Source organism: Megalops cyprinoides, chromosome 8, assembly GCF_013368585.1.
Source record: "Megalops cyprinoides isolate fMegCyp1 chromosome 8, fMegCyp1.pri, whole genome shotgun sequence".
Lineage (NCBI taxonomy): Eukaryota > Metazoa > Chordata > Actinopteri > Elopiformes > Megalopidae > Megalops > Megalops cyprinoides.
The window spans coordinates 16,750,719-16,766,625 of NC_050590.1; the positions used below are offsets into that span (position 1 = coordinate 16,750,719).

Genomic DNA, 15,907 nt, shown 5'->3' on the forward strand with positions numbered 1-15,907 from the left:
CAAAATGTGCCTTGTAGTTGTACAGATTTTGTCTCTTAGCAATGGTGCTCACAATATTAATATTACCAACAATGTATTGCTTATTGTGGTAAGAACATACAACAATAAACATGTACACAATCATTTGTCTGGTAAATTATATTTATATTATATATTATATTTAAGGCATTTGCAAAACATAAGCCAAGATTTGTCTACAGGAACCCAATGAAACTGTACATGTAAGAAAGGCGACTTTCCTATTGTGGAATTTAGGACAGTTGGCTCCAGAACTTCCATTAGACGTTGCCAGCTACCCAAACGGCCACAAATATGTCCAGCTAGCTAGTAAGGTTGCCATCCAAGGTGAACCACGGTACGTGCCAAATCCTCCGATACAGCAGGCCCCCACTAAGCTATTCATGGCGCATCGTATTTCCAAACAGAGTGTAGATTTAGTTCAATTAAAGTGTTACAAAAAACAATGCTGCCAAACTTCGTTATGGAATCTGTCGAGACAAAACACGTTTCCCATTCTTATACTTATGAAATGAGACTTCATTACAGTAACAATGTAAATGCATTCCTATTGTAGAAAAATACTATAGGTTCTACGCGTCGCCATATTGTTATCTGTAACCTACATCCCCGCCTAACCCATCCACGTCTTGAGGTCACTAGGTGAAACTTTCGATGTGACGAGATGAAACAATACGAATTAAACCCGCCTCCTTGAACTTCTGCGCATGTTCCAAGAGAAAACGGAGACAGTCCGGAAACGGTTCGTTTCGCTTTGCAGACCGGCGAAGATGGCGGATGCGGCGGTGATGGACGGAGAAAATAAACTCAGTAAAAAGTAAGCAAATGTTATCGCTTTTTGGTACTGCTTTAAAGGTGCGGTGCATACTACTTGCGAAGACTTTGTGCGTGGGTCATTGAGTACACTCAGTAGCTAATTATTTCGTACAACAAAAGATGTTGCGCGCAATCAGGGTAAATGTTGCACGATGGGACAATGAGTACAACACTGTAATGCACTTGATTTTGAATGTGACAAGTTACAGCGATCTCTACGGCTGAGTGGGTTGGTGCACACGTTATATGTAGTTTTCTGTTCTAGCGTTGCTCGCCTGTGTTGGAGTCGTCCGTCGGAAAATGACCTATAACTCCCATTTGGCATTGCGACCGCGTGCACGTTGTCAGCGCTTTCTTGGGTTTTTTATGAGACGTTTCTGACAAAATTGGATACTACATTTACCTGTGATCAATTCGTTGTCACGGTAGAACCACGCTTTAGGAGTATTATCTATGTGCGAAAAGAGAAATGACCTGCAACCGCCTTTCATGGAAATGGCTACAATAACTCAAGCTAGTACAGCTAGCTAATGTGAATAAATTGGGCTTGTCACTACCTGGGCCATGTCATTTGTGCTTCATTCGAAGCTAATAATTGGCAACAAGCTTACTAACTAGAACTGATTTTTTGCCTGACTTCATACATTTGTGATCTGTTAACATAACTGTAGCGAGGTACCTAGCTGTGAAGACTAACTTTATAATTGTGCTTGTCTGTCTGTCCTAGCTAATATTACTTAAATGTGTCTTGTTGGCTGGTTAACATTCGCTAAATGGTTGTCGAGATAGACTTAGCTCGGTGATTGTAATACCTTCTTTCTGTTTACATTTACATTTACATTTATTTATTTAGCAGACGCTTTTATCCAAAGCGACTTACAAAAGTGCATACAGTAAGTACAGCGACAGTACGGGGACAGGATGTGTACAGTTCCACAATGAGACAGTTCTCAGCTGAGAGCAAGATCTGTTTGAGGACACAGTACTATCAGTGTTTGGAGTGGATAGCTGTTAGATGGATGATACATGAGTACTAGAAAGAACTGTACATTTCCTCGCCTCATTTTACATAACTTTACCTCACTAACCAGGTTACGTGCAGTAGCCAAGTAACTACATCACGTTGAATACAAGCGAATATCGAGACTACAATATGATTCCATGACATCAGATAAAACGTTAATCATTGGGACCTCAGCACACAGTAAGTGAAAGCTAACTAGTTTCGTTTCTGAAGAAGTCACAGCACCACGCCTCCTCTTGCGCAGTTTATTTAATTGAGCGCTTTCACTTTGACAAAAGGTTGGTGGCTTTTCTGTTTGTCAAGAAAAACAACCAACCTTTTGTCACCATACTGAAAGATTCAGACAGGGCTTGTATGAGCACGTGCAGTAGATATCTGCGTATGTGCATAGTTTGCTTTACAGTTTTACTCGCTCATTGTTGCTGTATAGATTTTCATTCTTTTTTTTCTCAAAGTGATTGTAATACCTTCTTTCTGTTTGGAGTGGATAGCTGTTAGATGGATGATACATGAGTACTAGAAAGAACTGTACATTTCCTCGCCTCATTTTACATAACTTTACCTCACTAACCAGGTTACGTGCAGTAGCCAAGTAACTACATCACGTTGAATACAAGCGAATATCGAGACTACAATATGATTCCATGACATCAGATAAAACGTTAATCATTGGGACCTCAGCACACAGTAAGTGAAAGCTAACTAGTTTCGTTTCTGAAGAAGTCACAGCACCACGCCTCCTCTTGCGCAGTTTATTTAATTGAGCGCTTTCACTTTGACAAAAGGTTGGTGGCTTTTCTGTTTGTCAAGAAAAACAACCAACCTTTTGTCACCATACTGAAAGATTCAGACAGGGCTTGTATGAGCACGTGCAGTAGATATCTGCGTATGTGCATAGTTTGCTTTACAGTTTTACTCGCTCATTGTTGCTGTATAGATTTTCATTCTTTTTTTCTCAAAGTGATTGTAATACCTTCTTTCTGTTTGAAGTGGATAGCTGTTAACTGGATGATACATGAGTACTAGAAAGAACTGTACATTTCCTCGCCTCATTTTACATAACTTTACCTCACTAACCAGGTTACGTGCAGTAGCCAAGTAACTACATCACGTTGAATACAAGCAAATATCGAGACTACAATATGATTCCATGACATCAGATAAAACGTTAATCATTGGGACCTCAGCACACAGTAAGTGAAAGCTAACTAGTTTCGTTTCTGAAGAAGTCACAGCACCACGCCTCCTCTTGCGCAGTTTATTTAATTGAGCGCTTTCACTTTGTCTGATGTTGCTGTTTCTGTAGATAGTGTCCTGCAGCATGGTGTCTGTATACTTCTGTCTAGCAAGTACCATTATAAGTAAGGGAGTATGCAAGACGTCAACACACATGCAAAAATGATTTGCACTTGAAACATTTTGTTAATGAATACAAGACCGCAGAGCGTAAACGGAACCAGAACCCAGAGGTGCTCACCTCTGGCCTCCAGTACAGTCTCATTTCAGAAGGGGGTGAACCAGATGGCCTGTACTGGGCCTTGCATTGTGAAGGAGGAGAGGGCCGGGGCTGCTCAGCTTAATTTGTGCCTATGTGTCTGTCTCTCCAGGTCTGGACAGTGACTGGAGTAGCTCAGTAGCACAGCTCCTATCGCCATGCTGACTCTGGTCAGAATTGCCAGGCAGCAGGTGTTCCGAGCCTCTGTGATCAGGGCTCAGAAGTCAAAGTTTGCTCTTCCCAGCACAGTTGTCATTCCCATACAACTCCAGGGGAATCGTTGGCGTAGTGACGAAAGGTTGGTGGCTTTTCTGTTTGTCAAGAAAAACAACCAACCTTTTGTCACCATACTGAAAGATTCAGACAGGGCTTGTATGAGCACGTGCAGTAGATATCTGCGTATGTGCATAGTTTGCTTTACAGTTTTACTCGCTCATTGTTGCTGTATAGATTTTCATTCTTTTTTTTCTCAAAGTGATTGTAATACCTTCTTTCTGTTTGGAGTGGATAGCTGTTAGATGGATGATACATGAGTACTAGAAAGAACTGTACATTTCCTCGCCTCATTTTACATAACTTTACCTCACTAACCAGGTTACGTGCAGTAGCCAAGTAACTACATCACGTTGAATACAAGCGAATATCGAGACTACAATATGATTCCATGACATCAGATAAAACGTTAATCATTGGGACCTCAGCACACAGTAAGTGAAAGCTAACTAGTTTCGTTTCTGAAGAAGTCACAGCACCACGCCTCCTCTTGCGCAGTTTATTTAATTGAGCGCTTTCACTTTGACAAAAGGTTGGTGGCTTTTCTGTTTGTCAAGAAAAACAACCAACCTTTTGTCACCATACTGAAAGATTCAGACAGGGCTTGTATGAGCACGTGCAGTAGATATCTGCGTATGTGCCTAGTTTGCTTTACAGTTTTACTCGCTCATTGTTGCTGTATAGATTTTCATTCTTTTTTTCTCAAAGTGATTGTAATACCTTCTTTCTGTTTGAAGTGGATAGCTGTTAACTGGATGATACATGAGTACTAGAAAGAACTGTACATTTCCTTGCCTCATTTTACATAACTTTACCTCAGTAACCAGGTTACGTGCAGTAGCCAAGTAACTACATCACGTTGAATACAAGCAAATATCGAGACTACAATATGATTCCATGACATCAGATAAGCACACAGTAAGTGAAAGCTAACTAGTTTCGTTTCTGAAGAAGTCACAGCACCACGCCTCCTCTTGCGCAGTTTATTTAATTGAGCGCTTTCACTTTGTCTGATGTTGCTGTTTCTGTAGATAGTGTCCTGCAGCATGGTGTCTGTATACTTCTGTCTAGCAAGCACCATTATAAGTAAGGGAGTATGCAAGACGTCAACACACATGCAAAAATGATTTGCACTTGAAACATTTTGTTAATGAATACAAGACCGCAGAGCGTAAACGGAACCAGAACCCAGAGGTGCTCACCTCTGGCCTCCAGTACAGTCTCATTTCAGAAGGGGGTGAACCAGATGGCCTGTACTGGGCCTTGCATTGTGAAGGAGGAGAGGGCCGGGGCTGCTCAGCTTAATTTGTGCCTATGTGTCTGTCTCTCCAGGTCTGGACAGTGACTGGAGTAGCTCAGTAGCACAGCTCCTATCGCCATGCTGACTCTGGTCAGAATTGCCAGGCAGCAGGTGTTCCGAGCCTCTGTGATCAGGGCTCAGAAGTCAAAGTTTGCTCTTCCCAGCACAGTTGTCATTCCCATACAACTCCAGGGGAATCGTTGGCGTAGTGACGAAAGGTTGGTGGCTTTTCTGTTTGTCAAGAAAAACAACCAACCTTTTGTCACCATACTGAAAGATTCAGACAGGGCTTGTATGAGCACGTGCAGTAGATATCTGTGTAGACCTGCCTCATCCAGGGCTGACCCTGTATTGAGTGCCTGACTGATTTTTCCATTGCTGCGTCCTTAGTGAGCTGAAGAGGCAAATGAAAGCAGAGAAGAAGGCAGCAGAGAAAGAGTCTAAGATCAAAGAACAGGTGGAGCAGAAGCAAGAGACCGATGACAAAGGGGATCAGAACTACTGTGCAGATGAGGAGACTCTGGACCCTAATGTGAGTTATACTGGGACTGTAAATCGCTCTTGCATTGGTAGTGAAAATAGAACATGTTGTTGATTAACAGTTGATCTCTTTGAAGATTGAAAATGTATTTTAACTTCTTAAATATTAAAATTTCTCTAAAAAGGTTTATGTCACTTATTAAAATGGTCTAGGTAATTTTATTGTTTTGTAATTATATTAAAATGATTTTAAAAGTCCTGAAATTCTATACATTTTTACACAAAACTGCAGCACAACTGTCATTAATTTACAGTCTTGTATACAGCTTTGCTCTATAACAGAATTGAGATACACAGCTATACACTGAAAGATGATTGTATATATCCCTCAGAGAAATGCACAAATGTAGAACCAGACTTTCTAATCACAGAGTAAAAACACACCTCAGACATTAGGTGCTTTACTGATGTCAACAGGCTTATACATTACTGATCATTATGTTTCTTAATGCAGCAATATTACAAGATACGGACCCAAGCCATCCAAGCACTGAAGGGCACCGCAGAGGATCCATACCCTCACAAGTTCAATGTGGACCTTTCGCTCACAGAGTTCATTGAGAAATACAGCCACTTACAACCCGGGGAGCAGCTAACAGACATTGTCCTCAGTGTGTCTGGTAGGCAGTAGGAGGAGCTTTTCAACAGTGTGAATCTTTTAGTATACACTGGGGTTGTTGAAACTGCATTGTCCTTGTTACACTCAGTAAAAGTAAACGCATGTGTACAATTTTGCTGTGCAGGTCGCATTCATGCAAAAAGAGCCTCAGGTGCCAAGCTGCTGTTCTATGATTTGCGAGGGGAAGGAGTCAAGCTTCAGGTGATGGCAAACTCCAGGTATGGAACTCTGAACTTTTCTCGCCTGCTGTTACCTTAAAATGACTTATAAAAGGATTAATTAAAAGCATGTTATACTTTTTGACACTCACTGTTTACTTAATCAGGAACTATAAGTCAGAAGAGGAATTTACACGCATCAATTCCAAGTTGCGCCGTGGTGACATCATTGGTGTCCGTGGTAACCCTGGGAAGACCAAGAAGGGAGAGCTGAGTATCATTCCCATTGAGATAACCCTACTGTCCCCCTGTCTCCACATGCTGCCACATCTGCACTTTGGCCTCAAGGACAAGGTGAGCTACTGACATATCTGTTAGCTTAACATATAACAATCAAAGGAAAGACAGTCAGTTCCAGTGAGTGTTCTTTGAGCTAACCTTTCAGTTGATTACCTCATATGTAAATCCTTTGATAAATTGGAAAAAGCTAGTTAAAGGTATTCAATACTAATGAGCTTCTCACATGCAAAAGAAACTACCCTTTCAAATCTCTGTCAAAGGAAACACGGTTCCGTCAGCGGTATCTGGACCTGATCTTAAATGACTTTGTGAGGCAAAAGTTTGTGACACGTGCGAAGATCATCACCTACCTGCGCAGCTTTCTTGACCAAATGGGCTTTCTGGAGGTGAGGGCTTTGTTCCCATTGGAGGGTGGGGGGGTGTGCGGGGAGGGCTGAGAGCAGGAGGATAGTACTGATAAAGTGTCATGCCACAATTTCAATCCTGTCTTGAATAGGATGTCGGCAGTCGGCAGTATGTGATGGAAATGCACACACTTAAGTTAATAGGTTATAGATATCTGTACACTAAGAGCATGTTCACTTTTAGAGCTTTGTTGTTTGTTTTTTTTAAATGACAGTTTGTTTGGGTAACATGCTAAGACTATCTAAACTGGTGATGGCTTGTCAGGGAGGCTCCTCATTGGTTACTTAAGGAGCATTCTGTGTATATTGTAGTAGCAGGATATGCTAGTGTTCGGGCTTAGAGGAATAGAGGAAGGGAGAGTGTGAGGTCAACAGTTGTTTTTGTGACAGATTGAGACGCCCATGATGAACCTTATACCAGGAGGTGCAGTGGCCCGACCTTTCATCACCTATCACAACGAACTGGACATGAACCTCTACATGAGGATCGCCCCGGAGCTCTACCACAAGGTAACACACCCACCTTATTGTATGTGTATCTCAGTTACTTACAAAATGCTTACATTGAGAAGAGATTTCATATATACGGTAGTTCATGTGTCACTGTTTAGAATGTTTTAAAGAATTCTAGAGCCATCTAAATAACAACATGAATAATGTGTATCCCCGTGATTGGTCACACAGCTTGGTACGATAAAAGAGAGACTAAACCTCAAAGTGTGCAAAATGAGTACAATGAATTGAATCGAATTGAAATTGGGAACTCTCCTGTTGGTGTCTTAGTTTATACTAATGAAGCATCAGCATGCTACATCTCACTGTTCCAGGAAGGGAGAAGTCTATTTCACTGTTGTGTCCCTCTCTTGTCTGTGCTCAGATGCTGGTGGTTGGAGGAATTGACCGTGTTTATGAGGTTGGGCGGCAGTTCCGAAACGAGGGCATTGACCTTACCCACAATCCTGAGTTCACAACCTGTGAGTTCTACATGGCCTATGCAGACTACCATGACCTGATGGAGATCACAGAAAAGCTGCTCTCAGGTCAGTGATGGTAGACGATGTAAAAGCTAAAGAGAAAGAGGGGTCTTTTCAAAGCATACTTAGCACAGCTAGCATGGGATTGTTTGAGAGAACACATCCAGTAAAGTTTGCAATTCATTGATTCCAAATGATTAGATGTAGAGTGAATGTGTTAGATACATGGCTTCCCCACACAGTCAGTATTCATATTTTTATTTTATACCACTCTTTTGAGGCTGGTGTGTCAGTGCCCTTCCTCTGTCCCACAGGAATGGTCAAGCACATCACAGGTGGATACACGGTGACCTATCACCCAGATGGTCCTGAAGGGCAGGCCTACGAGATAGACTTCACACCCCCATTCAGGAGGATAAGCATGGTTCATGAGCTGGAGAAGGCGATGGGTGTGAAATTCCCAGCGCCAGACACCTATGACAGCAATGGTGAGAAGTGAACACTCACAAGACTTCACTGTTGCTAAGCCACTCAAGCACACCCCGAAACTCTGTGCAAATGCGTCAGTTTCCTTTAAAACAGTCACAAGTCATGCAAGTTATTTTCTGCATTCTGGCAAAAATTGGTTTGGCTATATGCAGGGGCTTACGTTTCAGAAAGGTCATTTGGGTGATTTAGATATGAGTAGTCTTTTTCCATGTTTTCCAGCTCTATGTAAGTGGCATAAGTCTACCTCTGCTACCTTGCTGTAATCTGTGGATGCACACCATGCTTATATTCCTTCCTCTGGTGGACTTCCCTAACTGTTACTCTCTTTTCCAGAGACCCGCAAGTTCTTTGATGAGCTGTGCAACCAGAAGGGTGTAGAGTGTCCCCCTCCAAGAACCACTGCCCGCCTTCTCGACAAGGTACACCTCATATGTATTTCACAGAGGCCTCATCTGATTGACTGAAATGGCATTACTAACTCAGGATTGTTTGTGCTCTTGCAGCTGGTTGGAGACTTCCTGGAGGTTACCTGTATCAACCCCACTTTCATCTGTGATCACCCGCAGATTATGAGTCCCCTGGCCAAGTGGTAAGCTGTCACTCTAAAGAAAGCAGGCAGTCAAGACTCATATGCTGTTCATGTTGTAAGGGGTTATAAATCTTTGGTGGGTTAAGGCACATTTCCTGGACCAGACTGACCTTGTCTCTCACTCACCTCCCAGGCACAGATCACAGAAAGGGCTGACTGAGCGCTTTGAACTCTTTGTGATGAAGAAGGAGATTTGCAATGCCTACACTGAGCTGAATGACCCAATCAGACAGAGGGAGCTTTTTGAACAGCAGGCCAAGGTTTGTGCTCCTTGTGAGAACTTTCCCTCAGTAACAGTAGCTAAGGATAATCAGTTGGCTCATGGAGTTGGATTTGTACATTAAAATGAATAATTTATTTCTTTGACTGGGATAAAAACAATATTGATGTATCTGCTTGAGCAGAGACTGATGTTAAGGCTTTCACTTTCAGTCTTGATGATCTATGCTGGTTGTTAATGGTGTGTCAGGTTAAGTATGTTTGTTCCACAGGCAAAGGCAGAGGGCGACGATGAGGCCATGTTCATCGATGAGACTTTCTGTACTGCACTGGAGTATGGCCTGCCACCTACTGCTGGCTGGGGCATGGGCATTGACCGCCTCACCATGTTCCTCACAGACTCCAACAACATTAAGGTATGTACCAGGGCACATAGAGGTGACTGTGCTACTAACCTTGTGTGCGCACAAGTAATATGAATGCACACTGCACCTGTAACACACATACACATCACATACGGGTATACAAATGTGCAAAACTGATGTAAATATTCATAAAATGTACAAGTGTGCTAACTTGCAGTGCACACACATACAAACAAACCAAATATAAAGACTGTTGTACTGTGTGGTCACAAGGGCTCAAACCACAGAGTAAGTGCAGCCTGGTCTGTATCAACCCTTCTCATCAGACTGCTCTTTTACAGGAAGTCTTGCTCTTCCCTGCAATGAAACCTGATGACAACAAGACATCTCCACCCACTGAGGGCACCTCTGTGTAACACTGTAACCCTTGGTTATCCTTGCCAGCAGAGAGAACGCTGTTGGATATGGATCTAATGTGGGAAAGGGATCTGACTGTTCTATTTGCTTCTTGGTGCAGATTGTCTATCTTCTGATTATCAAATGTGGCACTTGAGGGTAATGGTCTAGCAGCTTTGCGCTTGAAGGGAAGAATTAATTTTACATATAATTTCCTAAAAACGAATCTATATATGGAGTGAAGATCTTATATCTCTTTATTTTTATTTTAGAAATGTGTTTGTTAAGTTTATAAGTGTTATTTTGCTTTTGGTGATATGGATGTTTCAGCCAATGTTTTGAGGAAATGGACTGTCTAAATGAAATTTTCAATCTTAAAATGTAAGATGGAAATAAAATCTTCATGATAAAATTGGGTGGTACTCCATTCTTCATGCTTCCTATATCAAACGTTTGTCCGGCAGCCTTTTTTCCTTTTAAGGTTTGCTCAGACTGCAGTGAAAGTCCTGGTGTGTTCTAAGGCTGATTTACAGGTAGTGGTTTGAAAGCTTTTAATGCATAAAGACTTATCTGTCCTTCTAAGGGGGCTTTATATACAGTAAGTGATCTGATGGCACAAGTTGAAGGAAGGACGAGTGGCAGGAAGTGCAAGTTTCCAAAGTACAGTGGAGCTCTAAAAGTGAAGCCTATGTATGCACATGTATCACACAGAGCAATATTGTATTTGTTTCACTTTATTTCAAGCAAGAGATAGAAATAAATGTTAGACCTGAAGGTTTAATTACAAATGAGCTTTAGTTTGATAAAAAATTATACAAAGTGGCACACTGAATATTGTCTGGCTTGAGAAGTCTTTATCACTTGTGTAGGGCAGTGACTCCTGCTGGTACCACAGAGAAGACATCTTTGCTGGGGGTTCTCCTGGCCCTACTGCGGGTAGCAGGGGGGTGAGGCAGCCCCTCCAGTGCACGCTGGTCCCGCTCTTGCCTGTCCCTCCGCTGGGCATTCTCGCTCAGGACGCTGGCTGTGAAGTCCCGCTCGTTCAGGAAGGCGATGGTTTCATCCCTCTTACGACTCACATAGCCCTTCAGCACTGCGTCAAAGGGGTTGGACTTGGCATCAGCGTCATGTGCCTGGTGCTTAAACTCCATTCGGGTTATGACGGGCAGGAGGAAGCGACTGCCACTCTGCATGAGGTCCCCTCCGCCCAGGGCCTCTTTCACCAGGCGGTCTGGCAGGGGAATCAGGTCACACCCAGAGTGCCTATCCACATACTGCCCAAACTGTTTCCGCACCACTGCCACGTCCTTCAGGGACTGGGCACGCCGCTCCTCCAAGTCTGTCACAATCCGGTCAGGGTAGTTTTGACCCAGCACCACTCCTGAGATACAGAGAGGGATAGAAATGCAACTTTCATTAAACTAGTTGCCTGGTTTAGTACACATAATTAATTTCCCCCATTAAGTTGAGAATGCAATGCACACTAATATATCCTTCTCGTAAACAAGAAAGTATTCACAATGAGTGAAATCATTTAAATAGTCTTCCAAACTCAATGTTTGGCAATTAACAAATGTGGCACTTCACAAAGGTAAACTGAACATAAAATGAACTGAAGTCACAACATATAATTGAAATCTGTGTTGTGCTTTCTGTACATCACATAACCTTTTTTAGAGGGACCTTGACCTTTGCCCTCTTATTGTCAAAGGTTGCTGTCATGGGCTGGTCAATAAGCTGTGGGGTGTGGCCTCACCAGCTCGACGCAGCAGGGAGGTGGGGCACTGCCATGGCTTGTGGATGAACTCATCAGGAAGCTCTGCCAGCTCTGGACACCATTTTCGAACAAAGGACCCACAGGGGTCACAGGTCAGTGCAGCAGAGACAGGGTGCATGACAAAATTCCAGTGGTCCAGTCCACACATCCCTCCATTCTGCCACATCATGGCATCTATGGCAACATCAGCATCCACCAAGGTGTCCTACAGGCACACAGTTGGAAAGGAAGGCTTAGTAAGAAACATTCAAAAACATTCCTTTCATCACAAGCAGAGACAAAACAGCTAGGGATTTTGCATCTCAGTTCTCTTCAGAATGGTTTTGTAGTCAACACTCCCCCCTACCTGGAACCAGCGGTAGCCCTCCTGCCATGGAAGGTGCAGGTAGGCAATGAGGAAGGAGGCCACTACGTGCCGCATGTAGTTGTTCATCCATCCAGTGAGCCACAACTGCCTCATGGATGCATCCACTAGAGGGTACCCTGTCCTACCCCTCTGCCAGGCCTTCAAATGGGCACGGTCTGTGCTCCAGCGCAGGGCCTGTGGGGGAAAAACACCACAAAGTCAACTCATGGTACTTCCTTCACAACAATGGTCTTCTTATCATTATCTTCATGACAAAAGACTAGACTTGCTGCTATCTTACTAATACCTGCATACATTCACTCCACTCCTAAATAACATAACTGCAGCTTGGACATTAAATGTATCTGAACATTACAGTGTGTGACATGCACCCTTGTGTGTGTGCTAGTGCTCCCACCAGGGCAGCTCTAGCCGTGTTGTGAAACCTGCCTTGTAGGGAGGGCGCAAGGACTCCCAGGGCAGGTCAGGGAAGAGGGTGAGCTGCCAGTATGCCAGGTCCCTCCATGCCAGCTTGCGCTGGAACTTCGGTGGCCTGCATCTGGCACTGCGAGACCCAGAGAGCAGTGAGCGAGGGCTGATCTGCCCATAGTGCAGGTAAGGGGACAGAGAGCTGGTGTTGGGGACATCCGCTCGACAGGATTCCTTTTCATACCGATAGATACCTGAGGAAGGGGACAAATGCTGCATCTCACTGGTTCACCTCACTTGACGTTCCCATTGTAGTAGTGTTCCTACAGTACAAGCATCACTTGCCACAGACCATGATAAATGTTCACATGTACTGAAGTCCCATCCTATGCAGTAACTTTAAATCAGGATTTTTTGACAAAGTTATGTGACAAAGGTAATAATGCACAATAATAACGTGTGCAAATCAGTGTATATATCAATATGTTGGGCCTTCACAATCTGACATAGCTAAATGAGGTCCCATAAACATAATTTCCTTATATCCTGAATAATCATAATTCTCAGTGAATAATATAAAACCATGCAGTACTTAATAAATCGCATATTGTGAGTCCAGGTTAGCCATTTTGTTATATTGCTGACAACTGCTGTCATATACAGGATCATGCTGCCTGTTTACTGCGTTACAGACACCTGCTGCTTGATGACTCTGAAGATACTGCGGTGGGACCTATACCTTCTATACTGAGGCACATTCTTATATACGAACACCCATTCAAACTCTTTAAAACTCTCATTATTTCAAGCTGTACAACTTTCTCATACAGAGAGTGTGTTGACAGTTTCACACTGCCTGTTTTATGTGCGCTTAATCAAGAAAAAAACAGCCCTAAGTTTTGTACTGTAGTGCCATCTTGTGTCTAAAAAAATACTGTCTGTGTATCTGCTGTGCAAGACGAATTGGTAATGGTAGGAAAGTCTTACCATCTTGAAGGAAGGCTTGCAGGCGTGCTTGGGCTCCCTCCTCACTAAAGTCCCAGGAACTACGTATATTTGTTGCCCAGTCGACCTTGATACAGAGGTGTAAGGACACATAATCTTTGGTTTTACATGTGTCAATGTAACACATAATTTAATTCTCAGTTTGACATATGTAAATGTAACACAATATTTAATCACCTCTGAATGAGGGTCAATGATGGAGTAAACTTACTACTGTGCCGTCTTTCCTTTGTGGCATCCTGGCCAGACCCAGCTGAGACAGGTGAGAACCCTGTGGCCAGGCTGAGGGCACTGGGAGGCACAGAGGCGCATCCACAGGTGTACCTAGCCCAGGCCCAGGATTCTGCTGACAGCAACTCATGAAGTGGGAAACTGAGCCAATTCCTACATATAACACACAACAATCAACATTTCTATCCCTACAAAGACACTTATCCAAGGAATAGTTGTTATCTTTGACAACAGTTTGTCCACTGCAAATAAACTTACCTCTGAGTCCCACCCCCTCAGTACTGACAGAGTTCGGATCCCTAAGGCAGTAGGAGTGGTAGAACTGGCACTTCACCCCCTGGCGCAGCAGGGCTGTGAACACCAGGTCATCCCGTTCTTTCAACCAGGGTTCGTACAGGGCGGTGGTCAGAAGTGTGCCTGCCCCGGTGTCTGCTACCAGTCTCTGTAAGGCCTCCTGGGAAGATGTCTCTACTTTTACTGTCACAAGGTGGCTGCCCAGTCTTTCCAGGGAATGGTTGAGGCTCAGCAGTGCATGATGAAGCCAGTATTTACTAGCTCCGCCCACTGCAACAGTCACACCAGGCCCCTCTTCCTCCTCAGGGCACCAGAGAAAAACTGGAATCACGGGCCCACCCACCTCCAAGGAGCTAATTAAAGCTGGGTTATCATTCAATCGCAGATCTCTTCTGAACCACAGTAGGACAGGTCTAGGGGAGGAGGGGGACAGAGACATGGCCAACTGCTGTCTCTTCCGCTGACGCCTCCGCCTGGACCTCTTTGACTTCTCATCTTGGCTTGAGTTTATTTCCACTGGGACATCCTCATCACTTCTGGACAGTGGTGGGTACATCACCTCTGTGACAGTGACACACATATTCTCATTCTGACAATTAGTTATTTTCCCTATAAGTCCCTCTGTATACCTCTCTGTCTGTGCCTGCTCCGTGGCACAGGGCACAGGAGCCCTGCTGCAATGAGAGTTGCCATTCCTTTGGACTACTTTCCCTCCTCTTATTGCCCGCTGGGCATAGCTCAAATCTTGAACATGTGACAGTGGCCCCTGTGCTGCCAGCTCACCCTCTCTCATCTCCTGCATGGACAGGGTTAGAGCCAGCTCTAGCTCCTCTTCCTCCACGCCTTTACCAGACTGTACCTGTGTCACAGAGATGTGCATAAGACTGAGAGACTTCTGACCAATGGCAATTCGATTTCACTAGATAAATCTAACAAGAAAGACTGTACTTGGAGGTGTATCAAGTTCAGTAAGTAGATGGTTACTTTCATTAAGGCTGGAAATCACACCAACCTGCAGCATGAACACATGATACATGTAGCAATGGTTATAAGGACAGACAGTGCTGAGCAGTATGCCTGAACTCACCTTGGTAAAGTAATCCAGGAAGATGGTGACAAGACAGGCATGCAGCTCCTCATGTCCCTCAGCTAGGGGCTCAATCAAGTCCAGAAACTGCTCCTGGGTGTACTGGTGTCCAAGCAAAGACAAGCTCAGACAGAAGAATTCTTCAGGGTCCTGTCTCCCAAGCAGCAACTCTCTCATAAAATGTTTCACATGTGCAACAGGCTTCACTTCATCTTTGGTAGACATCTTTCAGATGGTTATTGCTTTGTGATATTCTGTAACTTCTAGTGTTTATGCGGTTGACTTTTCCTCTGAAACTATCGCTTTAGAGGAAATACTGCCCAAACACTAAATCCAGCTGACTGTCCAGCACAGTATATGAGGTGATGATACTGAAGACAGGTCCTTCCAGATGGAGTTCCGCTGTATTACCGGTAAACTTTACAAATCCCGTGCAATACTCAAGGAAACATTTCCTCTTTTCAAGCAAAACATAACTACATAACATCTGCTCATATAGCGTGTGCTACTCTAAACAGGCTTACGTTATATATTTCAGTCTCACCGCTGTACATACGAACTCAGCATTGCATTTCTTTTAAAAAGACCTCTGTTATTCAATCAGAATTTAAAGAGTTACACAACCTCCTAACCCCTCCCACCACATGTTTTGTAAGGCCGGTTTTGACACCCTACGTCATCAGTGACTTGTCCACAATGACAAAAAGCACCAACCACAGCTAAGAATGCATTAATCCACACTGGAAAAGTTACAGTATA

The 15,907-nt window shown here is 43.6% G+C and overlaps 2 protein-coding genes across 3 annotated transcripts; one reads left to right on the plus strand and one right to left on the minus strand.

The window, feature by feature from the left end:
* Nucleotides 1–762: 762 nt before the first annotated feature.
* On the plus strand, nucleotides 763–10,298 carry LOC118781822 (lysine--tRNA ligase-like). Of its 2 annotated transcripts, none has more exons than XM_036534918.1 (14): nucleotides 763–835; nucleotides 5,317–5,458; nucleotides 5,921–6,086; nucleotides 6,210–6,303; nucleotides 6,411–6,597; nucleotides 6,804–6,929; nucleotides 7,338–7,457; nucleotides 7,825–7,987; nucleotides 8,236–8,409; nucleotides 8,744–8,829; nucleotides 8,914–8,999; nucleotides 9,133–9,259; nucleotides 9,491–9,634; nucleotides 9,925–10,296. In XM_036534918.1, the coding sequence occupies exons 1-14, from the start codon at nucleotides 789–791 to the stop codon at nucleotides 9,997–9,999; spliced, it is 1,737 nt and encodes a 578-aa protein (XP_036390811.1). In that variant the 5' UTR covers nucleotides 763–788; the 3' UTR covers nucleotides 10,000–10,296. The 2 variants fall into 2 exon arrangements, with proteins under 2 accessions (XP_036390811.1, XP_036390810.1); XM_036534917.1 differs by lacking the exon at nucleotides 763–835 and adding an exon at nucleotides 4,965–5,144 and having other exon boundaries at nucleotides 9,925–10,298.
* Nucleotides 10,299–10,823: 525 nt separating this feature from the next.
* si:ch1073-390k14.1 (deoxyribodipyrimidine photo-lyase) lies at nucleotides 10,824–15,373 on the minus strand. Its single transcript, XM_036535606.1, has 8 exons — nucleotides 15,149–15,373; nucleotides 14,026–14,920; nucleotides 13,748–13,920; nucleotides 13,519–13,603; nucleotides 12,553–12,785; nucleotides 12,103–12,297; nucleotides 11,736–11,961; nucleotides 10,824–11,360 (listed from the first exon to the last, which is right to left on the minus strand). The coding sequence occupies exons 1-8, from the start codon at nucleotides 15,371–15,373 to the stop codon at nucleotides 10,837–10,839; spliced, it is 2,556 nt and encodes an 851-aa protein (XP_036391499.1). The 3' UTR covers nucleotides 10,824–10,836.
* Nucleotides 15,374–15,907: the final 534 nt, after the last annotated feature.